General features: G+C 46.4%; 1 protein-coding gene across 2 annotated transcripts in view; it reads left to right on the top strand.

Moving 5' to 3' along the window:
* LOC120929554 (inactive dipeptidyl peptidase 10-like) overlaps positions 1-15,517 on the top strand; it is a 218,487-nt gene that overhangs the window by 61,192 nt on the left and 141,778 nt on the right. For both annotated transcript variants that reach the window (XM_040341134.1, XM_040341135.1), the window contains exons 3-4: positions 7,151-7,246; positions 9,900-9,994. In XM_040341134.1, coding sequence (XP_040197068.1) covers positions 7,151-7,246; positions 9,900-9,994 — 191 coding nt within the window. The remainder of the gene's footprint in view (positions 1-7,150; positions 7,247-9,899; positions 9,995-15,517) is intronic.

Here is a 15,517-nt window from a genome sequence, read left to right as displayed (position 1 = left end):
GCTAGGAGTAAAAGCTTTACCGCCTCAGCTTGTTGCTGGAGAGAGGGGCCAACTGCCCCGGCTTCCTGGAACTCCACACCATCCGCTTCGGCTTTAGGGATGGCAATCTCCAGATTTTCCACTGCCGATTCATCAGCCAGGATTGCAGAGTTGTCATCTAAAATGTCCTTATAGTCCCAGGCAACAGGAGCCCCACCCTGCCGCTGAGCAGAGTCTAGCAGCTGTCTGTAGGCGATCTCCAGCTCCCATTCCTGAATGGCCAGAAACTCAAAATCTTCCTGTAACCAGTGCCCTTCCGAGACATTCAATTTTTGTTCTCTGTGCTCCATTATGTCCTCCAAGCGCCACTCCCGGTCATCCCCGAAGTCAGGATCACTGGACATCCTCCAATACAATAGTCCCAGACCATCATAGTCAAAGCCTTACGTTGGGCTGTCATCTGCTGACCATGGGCACTCTTGGACTACACACCACCGGAGGGGTCTGTAGCTCTGGTCCAACCGCATCTCTGCCCGGATCAGCCTGCTTAACTCTGCTGTCCACTCCTGCTTCGGTTGTTCCCCCAACAACAGCATTCGTGCGTCATACTGCGGCCAGTATCTTACATGGATGGAGGGGAGGACCTTCCCCTGGTGTTTCTGCTCAAGAGCTAGCGCTTCCTTCCAGAGTTGGCAACAAATCACATCTGACCATCCCAGCAGGGCCTCTTCTGATACTGGTCCTCTGTGCTGTATCCGCATCTCTTGTAACCTCCTTTTTGAATTCCTCTTCCGTGGGGACTGGTATCTGTACCTCTCCTCTCTCTTCAGTTGGTGCTGCTGTGACTTCTGCTGCTGCAGCACCTCTTTGATGTAGCCAAGTGGCATCCACAGCCGCTATAACCAGGTCTACGATCTCCGGTGGAGGATTAGGACCATACTGTGCCAGTCCACGTTTAACAGCCCGATCAAAACTTTCTTCCTCGGGTGTCCTGTCTGTTACGCTGGGCCTTTCAGCTCTATCCATTTTGACAAGTTGTGCGATAATGTCCCTTTTATTACGGTTGCTGGCCGGTCTGCCCCGGCTCTCCAGTAAGTCTATGAGGGAAGAGAGCTTCAGCCGTTCATACTGGGTCTCCATTGTCCTGTGTCCTTGTAGCTGTTGTTCCGGCCATGGAACCATCCCACTGCTGTGCCACCACTTGTAACGGTCACCACTGTTTACGATATTCCATTCCATCAACCCACGACAGCTTATCCGACAGTCCGACAAGCCAGCAGACACGATCCATAAGAATTCCCTCAGAAAGACGAGACATACGCTCTGTGTTCTGAGTCAAATTAATTAACCAATGCTTTAATGGTTAGCTCTCTTATATACAGTACAGGCATGTTACAGTTAATCAAAGGAACAAAGAAACTCTCCACCTACACATCACACAATGGGGCTTCAATCACATTCTTTTAGATAATGACATTCAGAGGAGTTAATTATCCCCCCAGACGTTCGGACGTATCAGTCACCCTATGCCCAAAAGGGGCACAGGGTGACCCCAGACCCAAGAGTCATTAGTGACGCTGGCACAGGAGTACCCCCTATCCTTCAAAAGTCTCTGGGTGTCACGGGTCATTCCGTTACAGTGACATAATTGACGTACTATGGGTTTTTTCAGCTCTTAAGCGCCACCCTTTGGGCAACTTCTGATAATGTTGTCTTGGTTAGCATTGCTCCGACGCATGCGTGTTTGTACTTTGGATTTTAGTCTGACGTATTTGTGTACACAGGATCGTATTATCCGACCTAACACATTTGTTGTTGGACAATTTGAGAGCATGCACAGCCAACATTTGTTGTCGGAAATTCCAACAACAATTGTCCAACAATTGTCCGACAACAATTGTCCGATGGAGCATACAGACGGTCGGATTATGCGACAAAACACGTCCATCACTTGCTCAATCGTTGTCGGAATATCCAATCGTGTGTACAGGCCTTAAGACTGTGCAGAGAACAGACCTGTGGGAGGGACCCAGCATGCCTACACATTACACACTGCCTGCAGAATATTACAGGAGGTGGGGAAAATACAAAACCACCCGCCCTTCACATGAAAAGAAAATGGCAGTGATCAGTACTTATTACAGGAAGCACCCACACAGAGGCAGGTTTTCACATTGGATTACGAGACCAGGAAGGAATACAAAGAGCTCACCAAAATTCAAGTGGGAATACACATGGCTGGTTCAGAAAGGTCTGGCTGTTAGTGGGCAGGAGGAGTTTAATCAGCAGCTACAAATTCATACAGCCCTGGCCAATCCCTGGGAGAGGTGCCCAGATGGTCACTTGAGTCTGTATAAATCCTCTGGGACTAAGAGTTTTTTCCTGAGAAGGAGATCACAGCCTAAGGGGGTGCTGCTCGTTCCCTTAAGCCATGTGTCATGTCAGTGGGTTTGTATCCAGAAGAGCTTAGTCTATTTAATTCCTGGTGAGAGGACAGTCCGGAGAGGAAGATTAATCTCATCAAGTTGCTACTACAGAGCTTAGTCCATTGTTTACTTGTAGAGTTGAGCGGACACCTGGATGTTCGGGTTCGGACCCGAACCCGAACTTTAAAAAAAAAGTTCGGGTTCGGTAACCCGAACCCGAACTCCAAACCCCATTGAAGTCAATGGGACACGGACTTTTAGTAAAAAAAAAAATGCGCGGAGGTCCCCCCAAATTCAATAACCAGACCCTTTAGGTCTGGTATGGATATTAAGGGGAACCCTGCCATCAATTTAAAAAAAAATGACGTGGGGTTCCCCCTAAATATCCATAACCAGACCCGTTATCCGAGCACGTTGACCTGGCCGGCCGCAGAAAAGAGAGGGGGACAGAGTGCGGCCCCCCTCTCCTGAACCGCACCAGGCCACATGCCCTCAACATTGGGAGGGTGCTTTGGGGTGCCCCCCAAAGCACCTTGTACCCATGTTGATGGGGACAAGGGTCTCATCCCCACAACCCTTGCCCGGTGGTTGTGGGGGTATGCGGGCAGGGGGCTTATCAGAATCTGGAAGACCCCTTTAACAAAGGGGACCCCCAGATCCTGGCCCCCCCTGTGTGAAATGGTAATGGGGTACACTGCCCCTACCATTTCACGAAGGAAGTGTAAATTCTTGTAAAAAAAAACACACACACACACACTGTAGAACAAAGTCCTTTATTAATAAAAAAAAAAGAAAAAAATTCCAGCGGTGATAATCCACTCGTTCCCGGCTTCCTGCTCCAACGTTGTCCTGATCCAGCGACGGGTGCGGGTGATATCCAGCGATGAGAAGATCCAGTGATGGGTGCGGGTGATCCAGCGACGGGTGCGGGTGATCTCCAGCGATAAGAAGATCCATCCATCCAGAGCGCAGCATCGCCGACCTCCTCTCACCGCTGGACACAGCCCAGCGAATGACGCGCTGCAGCTGTGACATTACTTATATAGGGGAGGCAGGGCCACCCGTCACGTGACCCCGCACCCTCTGACGCACCCTCTGCTACGTCACTGGGTAAGCCCAGTCTTCCCCCTTCCTGGGCTTCCCCAGTGACGTAGCAGAGGGTGCGTCAGAGGGTGCGGGGTCACGTGACGGGTGGCCCTGCCTCCCCTATATAAGTAATGTCACAGCTTCAGCGCGTCATTCGCTGGGCTGTGTCCAGCGGTGAGTGGAGGTCGGCGATGCTGCGCTCTGGATGGATGGATCTTCTCATCGCTGGAGATCACCCGCACCCGTCCCTGGATCACCCGCACCCGTCGCTGGATCTTCTCATCACTGGAGATCACCCGCACCCGTCGCTGGATCAGGACAACGTTGGAGCAGGAAGTTGGGAACGAGTGGATTATCACCGCTGGAGTTTTTTTCTTTTTTTTTTATTAAGAAAAAACTTTTTTCTACGGTGTGTGTGTGTTTTTTTTTACAAGAATTTACACTTCCTTCGTGAAATGGTAGGGGTACAGTGTACCCCATTACCATTTCACACAGGGGGGGGCCAGGATCAGGGGGTCCCCTTTGTTAAAGGGGTCTTCCAGATTCTGATAAGCCCCCTGCCCGCATACCCCCACAACCACCGGGCAAGGGTTGTGGGGATGAGACCCTTGTCCCCATCAACGTGCTCGGATAACGGGTCTGGGTCTGGTTATGGATATTTAGGGGGAACCCCGCGTCATTTTTTTTTTAAATTGACGGCGGGGTTCCCCTTAATATCCATACCAGACCTATTGAATTTGGGGGGACCTCCGCGCATTTTTTTTTCACGAACTCCGAACCCGGACCCGAACTTTCAGCAATTATTCGGGTTCGGGTCCGGGTTCGGGAAAAACCCAAAGTCCGTACCGAACCCGAACTTTACAGTTCGGGTTCGCTCAACTCTATTTACTTGTATAAGAACTTGTGTTTCACAGCTCAAAAAAAGAAAGTTCACTGTCCTCAAATCTTTGCTAAGGGTTACTGGAGTATCCTACCATTACCCACTACTTATTAAAGTTCTACAATAAAGTGTTAGAAAAAGCATACTCCATAGACCACCGTAGGAGCCTCTAGGTAGATTGGCTGAATCGTTTTCTAATAGTTTCCTCGCAGCACAACACACAATTCAATCACTCTTTAGGTTCCTTAAACAGTCAATGGCAGTGGTCATCAACCCTGTCCTCAGGGCCCACTAACAGGCCAGGTTTTATGTATTACCTTGGGGAGATGCAGACTAGAATACTGCAATCACTGAGCAGCAAATTATATCACCTGTGATGTATTTCAGTTATCTTGCTAATCTGGCCTGTTAGTGTACCCTAAGGACAGGGTTGATGACCACTGCCATAGACTGTCTAATGAACCTAAAGAGTGATTGAACTGTGTGTTGTGCTGCAAAGAACCTATTAGAAAATGACTCGGCCAATCAACCTAGAGGCTCCTACAGTGGTAGTGTTACACACATTGACGTTGCTAGGGGGAGGCTTCTGGGGTTCATAGCCTTGAGTCTCTTACCGGGTGGGTGCTGTCCCGTAATTAGCAGGTATATCCCAGTCACCTTTATTGCTGGACATTGTATTGTTCCGGAATGAAACTAACACTGGGAGCAGTCCAGAATGCAGGGGACAGCGCTGGCTCTGCCTCAGCCCTGCCTCCACCTGACTCTACTTCTGGCCACTGGTTGCTACCGCCGCCTAGAATCTAGCAACCAGTGTTGTCACAGCCGCGACTCCTTCCCTGCCCAGCATTCAAAGCGGAGGAGGATTCCACTTCCTCCTCCTCCTCGCTAGTGCTCGTAGTGCCTAAGTAGTTGAGCCCAGCCCCCTTGTCATGGTCCTGGACTGGAGCATCCCGCCGCTAGTCCGGTGGCCACGGGGTGCAGGGCCGCAGCATCTTTAAACAGGGAGGGGAGGTCTGGGCAATCGGGAAGAGCCCAGGAGTAAATGAGAGAGAGAAGATGAGACCCCACTTCCACCCTAAGCAGCATCCCCAGCGCCTCCCAGAGCCTGCACTCCTTCTCCAAGCTCCTTTCCCAGCTGTCACTGTCATGGAACAGGAAAAAAACAGGCTGACTGAGGACGGGAGGGAGGTAGGGGCATCACTCACGACTACCCACAGAGATAGGGGCTGGGACAGTAGAGGGTCTCTCTTTCCCACCCCCTCTCACTCACCCCCCTCTCAGCCACACCCTCTCTCTCTCTCACCCACCCTGACCCCCCTATTTCTCTCCCCCACCCTCTCTCTCTATCCCACCCCCTCTCTCACCCTCCCTCACCCCCTCTCTCTCTTACCCACCCTCCTTTCTTTTCCTCCCCCTCTCTCTCACCGACCCCTTCCCCCTTTCTCTCCCACCCCCCTTTCTCACCCACCCCCACCTTCCTCTCTCTCACCCCCCACCCCACAGAAGAGTTATATGGTTTGTCCCAACACCAGTCACTTTTGTTGCACAATGGGCCTGCATGTAAATGTAAGATTTGTGGACACTCAGGTTCAACTGTGCCGAGAAACCTACCTCATATTTGTATACACACTTGATCTTTGTGTCTCTCCCACCGCTGGACAAACTTTGGTCTTGCTGGCAGCGTGACATTCCACACTACTCAATGATGATTGGGACGATGTTTGGGACTTCCCTTTCAGTCTGCTAGTTTCCATTCGTGACAGACTGGTGCCGTTCAAAATAGTTCATAGGGCATACTTCACCCCACACAGAGTCCATAAGATGGACCCTGCACAGAATGCTGAAGATGTGGAGCATCGCCGGGTGATTTCTCCCATATCTTTTGGCGTTGCCCTAAGGTCCAGCAGTATTGTCGGGAGGTGCTTGAATGATTAATAGAGTGGCGTCAGTCACTTTACCATTGACAATGGAGGTATGCCTACTGGGACTCATTGAAACTATCATACCGACCATGGCTAAATGCACAATGATTGGCCTGTTACTATTTTACGCCCGGAAAAACATTGCAATGCAGTGGAAAAAACCCACTGCCCATTCGTTGGTTCAGTGGAAACGGTTGATAAACAACAGCCTTCCTTTGTACAAAGATACTTACGTAAACAGGGGCTGCCCACTAAAGTATGATAAAATCTGGCGTACATGGTTGGCTGAACCTGAAACGGCCTGATGGTGAAATTTTTATTATATTTTATTTTAAATTTTTTTTGCGTTGGGCATCGCTATTGTTAGATGTTGTGTTTTTTGCTGAAGCCCACTCTGACGCTTTCCAAGAGCATGTTTTAGGCATGGGGTTGTGTACCATATGATTGATGTATCTTTATACTTCACACCCGTATTCGCAGAATTGTAATGTAGCACCGTCGATGTTCATGAGTTCTGTAAGCACTTAGGTTGTTTGTGTTTTGTTTGTCTATAAAATTGCAATAAAAATAGTTTTCAAAAAAAAAAAAAGGTTAGATTTGTAAGAAAGGCATGTGAAATGAAAAAAATAATCCATATGCTGAATACTATAATCTTACAGGCGTTAACCACATACAGTTACCAGAATACAATATTTTTAACAATTGTGGTACTTTAAGCATACTTGTACTGACACATTGCCAGTAGCTCACTTGAAATGCACTGTATGAAATCACTGGGGACAGATATATTAGAGTACGAATTCTGACAAGTGTTACAGATATCCGCTGCTTACCTGAATTGTGCATCTTCTTGATAGATAACCCAAAGCTGCCTGAGAAGTCTCCTCTGATGCTCTCTGATCTGGAATATTTTGAAGACCAAGCTGTTTTACGCCAGCTTTCATGGGCAAGTGGTAAGTAAAGTGAATATGACATGTTTGTTAAATCAGATTTGCATACATTTTAGAGAGTTGTATGGTTTAATAATTGATATGTAAAACAATACGTTTTCATATCAGTTTTGGGTAGACAGTTGTAGGCTGAAGTGTGTCAGAGCTTCATTCGGGATGCGGGCAACAATGGTAAGAGAAGGGGAAGCGGGTTGGGGGGAAATTACACCACTGTTCTACTTATGTGGGGTTGTCGTCTCACAGTCACGTGATAGTTTACATTTTTGGAGTTGTATTAGACATGTGCAAAGAGAGATCACAGAACTAAATATAAGATTTATTAAAAGTACTGACAGATAAAGATAAAGAGAATATAACAATAATACTTAACTAAAGATGCTGTTTCCGCCATGAGTGCCTCCAATTATATAGCATGAAATATGTGTCCACAGATGCATCATGCATGATTGCAAACTCAGAAGACGAGACACGTATTACAAGCTGTGTGTGCGTTATAAAAATGTTTGTCCAACCCATCCCCTTCTGGAGCAGAATGACCTCACATTTCTGAAAGTGGTCTGGCTTATCCATAAAGTCAGTTTCCTATCAAATGAGTCAGCTAAAAGTAATTAGACCTACTGTAATCCTGTATAGCCCCTTAGCCACGGCTTGGAGGCGTTATTAAATATTGTGAGACAATTGGATCACTTTAAATACCGTATTTCCCGTATAAAGCGACCAGGCGTATAGGATGACCCCCTAATTGTACAAGTTTTTAAGATGTTTTTTGTCTGTATTCACCGTATAAGACGACCCCCCCTTCCAAGGCTTCGTATACTTATTCGTTCTAGCTGGAGCTGGAGCCATATCCTTCTTCCTTCTTGCTGGAACTGGAGCCAATCACGGCGAGCGATGTATTCTATTAATGAATACAAAGCCTGCTTGGATTGGCAGAGGCTGTAACATCTTTAGACTGCGCTTCTCTGACTCTCAAAGCCAATCCAAGCAGGCTACCGTATGTAGCCTGCTCAGTTTGGCAGAGGTTGTTACTCCAATCCAAGCAGGCTCTGTATTCATTTGAATACATCGCTCACCGGGATTGGCTCAGCGGTATATACTGTATGTAGTCGAAGCTACATACAGTATTACCACACATCCAGCAGGCATCCGAGCAGCTGACCCGGCTTATAAGACAACCCCTGCTTTTTGGCCATTTTTTAAAGTGTAAAAGGTCATCTTATACCTCGGAAAGTACGGTAAAGAAATATATCATATGCAATTTCCCCATCAGTGGTACAGCCAGTAGCTTCAAGGAGATCACCCCACTGTTGCCTCAAAGGGAAAGAGGAAGCTGGCTGGTCATATCAATGAGTCATATAAGTTTTAGGTGGATATAGGCTTTAGTGTGTGTCTATGGTCAAAGTTTAAAATCCTATATTAATTTCTGAATTGAATTCAAATATTTCTAGCATATTCTTTTAATTTTGAATGATCTTGAAGTTTTTAAACTTATTTTGAGAAGAATCACAAACATTATGTCACGTACCCAGTAGATGAGCCCAATATGAAGATGAAAACCTCTCTTACGCCTCTGACTCGAGGCCCCTGGTAGGGTAGACAGGAGGTGCGGGAGTGCAGAGTAGCACGAGTACCTGGCAGGATCAACAGCTGAGAAGCAGGTCCGGAGTTCTGTGGAAGGGAATCAGCTGACTTGGCTGGAGACTGGAGCAGACTTGTGTCAGGGTACCACACACTGGGATGAGGAGGCAGTCAGGCAGAGAAAAGGCTCCAAGGTATTGGAACACAGGAAGGTCAGGTAAGCCGCGTCATACACAGACAGGTAGTACTGGAACAGATGCAGAGGCAGGAGCAGAGTCACTGAACAAGCCGGGTCGACAACAGGCAGGCAACCAGTGGATAAGACAGATACAAGGTCAAGGTCAAGCCGGGGTCAGATGCACGCATATAGCAAGGGTAGTTAAAGGCAAGCTGGATAAACATAGGAACGGATGCAGATTAGCAGGTACCACTCAGGTAACACTGTAGATGAGACAGTAAAGCTTCAGTGTGTCAGCTGAGTTTAAATAGCCCGCCTGGCGCTGGGGATCACACGCTCCTGTACACAAGCATGCGCGCATGCGCTCGTGCATAGGAACCCGCAATCGTGCACCAGCTTGCACAGAACTACTGTTCTTAGCATGACCTTCCTGACACATTAACTTTCTTGAACACAGTGATACATATTCACAATACCAGTGAGTAGGCATTGCTGTGTCACATTTTACCGAGAAGGCCTTCTGAACTACAGAGGTGCTGAGAGGAGGAGTTTCAGGAAGCAGAAATCATCACCAACAGCAAGGTACCATGGAATATATAGTACTTATAATTTGAAAGTAAACCCAAGTAAAGAGGACTGGAGATGATGCAAATTATGCAGAGAATCTACAAAGTTATATAAAGAGATGGCCACTTGGCCAGCAGATAGGCTACACTCACAACATGATAGCCGATTTTTCATCTAAGCTTGTATTGTATTGTCAAAAATAACTATTGTTTGTATTGCTACTATAATGCTCATGCTATAAAGGTAAAGTGTATGCTCCCACGATATTTTATATTTTTAAACCATTACTAATGTAAAATAACTTTTATATCAAAATGTATTTTCTCCACATAGATTCTGAAATTATTCTGGAGACCAGAGATGGAAATTTAATTCAACAGAATTTGGAAACAAAAAAGTCAAATGTATTACTTAATAATGTCACTTTTGTAAGTATGTTCATAAGCTGCCTATATCACCAAAAAGAAATGATTGGTAAAATAACAAGTTTATATAATATCTGGTTCCTGTTATTAACATACATCTAAGGTCAAAGAGTGGACGTGGTGTCTACTTTTGGAAATAATAGTGGAAGGGTTAAAACTCCTGTCACTCCTGTCTTTCTGTATTCCCACTAGGTAGATTCACCCTCTCTATTAATATAATAACCATTGTCACTGGGACAGAAAGTAATATGAAATGTGTTGCTTGGGCAGGAAGAGATGTAAATTAGAGGGAGGCATCAGCTCTGGTAAAGCTGCCTAAGAAGGAAATATCCCCAGTGAGAAACGTGCTGAAAAGAGAATCGAAATTGAAAGTGTTACTAAACCCACAACAGTAAAATCAGTCTGTATATGCAGCATAGCATGCTTGTTATGCTCACTGTAGAACTTAAGGCGTTAATCCTCTGCATTGAGTAAAAAGGCTGTTTTATCCTGTATGCGTAGATCCTCCCCCTCCTGCACTGTCTTTCTGGGGAAAGCCAGCTAACACAGGAAGGGTAGCCAACCTGCACATTTGTTAGTTGTGTCTTTTATGCTAGAGAGAATAATTACTTGTTCTCAGAGCTAGCCAGGTCACATGATATTGACATCACACATGTGGGCGTGTATACTGGCTGCAGTGGGAATCTCCTCCTTCCTGAACTCTCAGCACTGGAAAAACTGTGCAGTTTATCACTGACCCTGGTATACAGATTACCCAAAAATGTATAGTGGCAATATTTTTTATGTACAAAGAAGATTTTTAAGTGGTGGGTGCTGTGGGCACTGTGGGGGGAGGCAGATTAACTATTTTCATATTGCTGGGTTTAGAAACACTTTCTAAGTTTATCAAAAGCTAAAAATGGCTTTAGATACATTAAAACTCCTGTTTCTAGTCATATTCATTATTTGTCAGTTGTAAAACAAATGCTATCATCTCCAAATGTGCAGAGCAATAAATGATCTCCCCGCAGTTTAGAAGAAACCAATAATCAGTAAAAAAAAACTGTAAAAAAAAGGGGAGTATTTTTTGTAATTATCCTGCTCTCTGAACGCAGCTTTATTCAGTAAAGCATGACAAATGGCAGTGCGGATTTGCAGTAACACAAAGCAGTCAATCAGAAATCTTTTCACAGATCTGACAATTGCTACTATCCGAATCGGCTGCCATGGGTTACTGGTTAATCTTCGCGACCCTATTAAATAAGCCTGTTGTTGTACCATAAAAATAGCATTTAACTGCCTTTATGTTATTTTCTTAATAAAAAAGGTGTGTGTAACTTTTGGCTAAGTGAAAGATCTAATAAAGTGTATCTACAACCCCCTAAAAAAATTTAATATATTGCAGCTTACCAGGCCTTAGATGATGTGGCTGCTTTATTTTCTTTTTTAGGCTTTTTTCTTATTTTTTTACCTTATATCACTTGGAAATGCAAACGTCCTGTGTAGAGTTGAGCGGACACCTGGATGTTCGGGTTCGGGTCTGAACCCGTACTTTAAAAAAATAGTTTGTGTTCGGGAACCCGAACCCGAACTCCGAACCCCATTGTAGTCAATGGGACACAGACTTTTAGAAAAAAAAATGCGCGGAGGTCCCCGCAAATTCAATAACCAGACCCTTTAGGTCTAGTATGGATATTAAGGGGAACCCCGCCGTCAATTTAAAAAAAAATTACGTGCGGTTCCCCCTAAATATCCATAACCAAACCCTTCCGGTCTGGTGTGGATTTTAAGGGGAACTCCACCCCAAATTTAAAAAAAAAATGGTGTGGAGTTCCCCCTAAAATCCACACCAGACCCCTTATCCGAGCACGTTGACCTGGCCTGCCACAGAAAAGAGGGGGGGACAGAGGGGGGGACAGAGTGCGGCCCCCCCTCTCCTGAACCGCACCAGGCCACATGCCCTCAACATTGGGAGGGTGCTTTGGGGTGCCCCCCAAAGCACCTTGTCCCCATGTTGATGGGGACAAGGGTCTCATCCCCACAACCCTTGCCCCGTGGTTGTGGGGGTATGCGGGCGGGAGGCTTATCAGAATCTGGAAGACAACTTTAACAAAAGGGACCCCCAGATCCTGCCCCCCCCCTGTGTGAAATGGTAATGGGGTACACTGTACCCCTACCATTTCACGAAGGAAGTGTAAATTCTTGTAAAGAATTACAGTCTTCCCTCTTCCTGGGCTTCCCCAGTGACGTAGCAGAGGGTGCGTCAGAGGGTGCGGGGTCACGTGACGGGTGGCCCTGCCTCCCCTATATAAGTAATGTCACAGCTTCAGCGCGTCATTCGCTGGGCTGTGTGCAGCGGTGAGAGGAGGTCGGCGATGCTGCGCTCTGGATGGATGGATCTTCTCATCGCTGGAGATCACCCGCACCCGTCGCTGGATCAGGACAACGTTGGAGCAGGAAGCCGGGAACGAGTGGATTATCACCGCTGGAGTTTTTTTCTTTTTCTTTTTGTATTAATAAAAGGACTTTATTCTACGGTGTGTGTGTGTTTTTTTTTACAAGAATTTACACTTCCTTTGTGAAATGGTAGGGGTACAGTGTACCCCATTACCATTTCACACAGGGGGGGTCAGGATCTGGGGGTCCCCTTTGTTAAAGGGGTCTTCCAGATTCTGATAAGCCTCCCGCCCGCATACCCCCACAACCACCAGGCAAGGGTTGTGGGGATGAGACCCTTGTCCCCATCAACATGGGGACAAGGTGCTTTGGGGGGCACCCCAAAGCACCCTCCCAATGTTTAGGGCATGTGGCCTGGTGCGGTTCAGGAGAGGGGGGGCCGCACTCTGCCCCCACCCTCTTTTCTGCGGCCGACCAGGTCAACGTGCTCAGATAAGGGGTCTGGAGTGGATTTTAGGGGGAACTACACGACATTTTTTTTAAATTTGGGGTGGAGTTCCCCTTAAAATCCACACCAGACCTGAAGGGTCTGGTTATGGATATTTAGGGGGAACCGCACGTAATTTTTTTTTAAAATAGACGGCGGGGTTCCCCTTAATATCCATACCAGACCTAAAGGGTCTTGAATTTGCGGGGACCTCCGCCCATTTTTTTTTCCCGAACTCCGAACCCGGACCCAAACTTTTTCCAATTATTCGGGTTCGGGTCCGGGTTAGGGAAAAACCCAAAGTCCGTACCGAACCCAAACTTTACAGTTCGGGTTCGCTCAACTCTAGTCCTGTGTATTCCTGTTTACACTTACTTTGATCTGGCTGGTCCACTCTTCTCCTTTTCCTGCAGTTGTAACCCAAATAAAGACAAAACAACAACTTTATAGCAAAATGTGTGGAACAGAAGTCTAATAAACAATTTTTATACATTTAAAACCTCTAAAATGCAGTTCCTAACTTCTTGCCTGCTGATCTGGCCCAGTCCCCCTTCATGCCTGCTGATCCAACGCAGTCTGCCTCCACGTCTGCTGATCCATCCCAGTCAACCCCATGCCTGCTGATCTGGCCCAGTCCAGTAACTGGCAGTTAATGGCTTTCTGCTCACTGGAGACTAAGAACTGAGTGATCAGCAGTCGTTGATCACTCAGTTCTTGGAGCCAGTGAGGGACAGCTGCAGCATCGGATCAGTTCTGCAGCCATCTAGGTGAGTATGTATGTTTGTAAACCCGCATTTATCTTAAAAATTATATCTCTGCCTCGGTATCCTGTCTCTGAGCCATATCCCTGCCTGATCCTGTATCCTGCATTTTATTTAACAGAAAATTGCAGAACTGCAGATTAAAAACAACAGGTAATTTTTAATAACATTCAATTACAATATCACTTGTGCCGCAATTGCATATGCTATTTGCAATTTTTTTTTCCTACGAAAGTGGAGTTACACTTTAACCATCCAACTTCCCTTTCCAGGTGTAATGACTGTAGCCTCAATGCAGATTCAATGTCTATTTTTGGCAATTAAGCATTCTCCCCTATTTCCCTCACCAAGCCTTTTGCATCCTCAAAAAGCTCAACTCACTGATCGACTATTAGGAAAGGTATTGTATTAACCAGTAATTACCACTTTCCTTCTTGGGCACCACCCCCAATGGTGACACAACCAAAACCTTTATGGGTTGATTTTGTAAGGAGCATGCCAGCCTGCAAAGGCTGACCCTTTGTTATCTTATTCTTGAGAACTCCTGGGAACTCCCCCACAAATTTCAAATGTTCCCTGACCCTCTCAGATTTTCCAGACATTGGAAATAAATTTTTTTGATTCAAATCCTTCCCTGATCAATTCTGCTGCCTCCTTATATGTGTATTTTTGTAGACAATGGGCTAGCATGTACACCATTATAGATGTCACCTTTCTATCCATGGGCATGAAAAGGCCCAGGGGACGTGCCATGCATCTGACTGCATTTTGGTTCCTCAAAGCAAATGTCCCTTGCTGGGTTTGGAAAAAAAGGAAGATATCCCGCCCTGACTCATGCTGGAACCATATGTCCCTGTGCCATAAAAAATAAAAAAATTCCAGGTTATTGTCAGGTCAGCCCTTCCTTCTCTGACCTGGCCGCTTTGCTGTCGGCTAATTGCCAGTTCCTATCTCTCCACAGTGACTTTCCTGTTGATGATCTGCTTGTCAGTTCTGCCTACTTAAGCAGTCCAGCTCAGTTGATCTCTGCCTTTGCCTTGGTAAACATCACAGAGACCATCTCCTGCGTTCCTGTTGAAGACTTTGCTTGGCTGACATTCCTTCTGGCTACAGATCCTGCTTGCTGTTCTACTACGTTTATTTCTGGCTCTCTGACATTTGTTTGGCTGACTATCCGATCCGGTTCCTGAACTCTGGCTATGTTTTGACTACGCTTACTCTGTTTAGCTTTTAATTATTATTATTAATAAACAAGTGTGATTTAACTGTACTTCTGTCTCAGTTTAATTCATGGTTTCTGACAGTAGACAAAGGCAATGAATTCAGAAGATGCAGTCAATTCACTTGTTGGTAATATTTTTTCCCAAATTGGATGACCAGGATCACCGCATTGATCAGTTTGCCATGGCGTTACAAACCCTTCTGAGTTGCACGGCTCACCTGGAATCTCCCACTGTGGCTGCTCCGGTACAACCTGTGTTGCAGGCTGTCCCTGCTGCTGCTCCAGTGTCTGTGCAGGCACCTGCCTTGAGTATTACCTCTATAGGAGGTATGTCTGGTTCCGCTCCGCTTCCCCAGGGATTTGGGGGTGATCCAGTTCAATGCAGAGGGTTTCTCAACTAGGTTGAGATATACTTTTAGATGCTGCCCCAGGCATTTCCCACGGACAGAAGCAAAGTAGGTTTCGTGATGTCCTTGCATTCTGTGAGATCCTGGGCAAACCCTCTATGAGAGACGCAGAAACCCTCTTTTAAGGAGCGCTTGCAGAAGCCTCCTGTACATTTGTCTCTGAGTTTTGCAGTCCCACTCTTGCCTCCCTCACTTCCCATGCCTCCTGGCACCGAGTCGGTCATTGAAGGTGAACCCATGCACTTGGGCTTCACGCGTCTCTCTGCAGATGAG

This window comes from Rana temporaria, chromosome 2 (assembly GCF_905171775.1).
Source record: "Rana temporaria chromosome 2, aRanTem1.1, whole genome shotgun sequence".
In the NCBI taxonomy this organism is placed as follows: domain Eukaryota; kingdom Metazoa; phylum Chordata; class Amphibia; order Anura; family Ranidae; genus Rana; species Rana temporaria.
The sequence above is the reverse complement of the archived record's forward strand: the minus strand, read 5'-3'. Positions and strand labels throughout refer to the sequence as shown.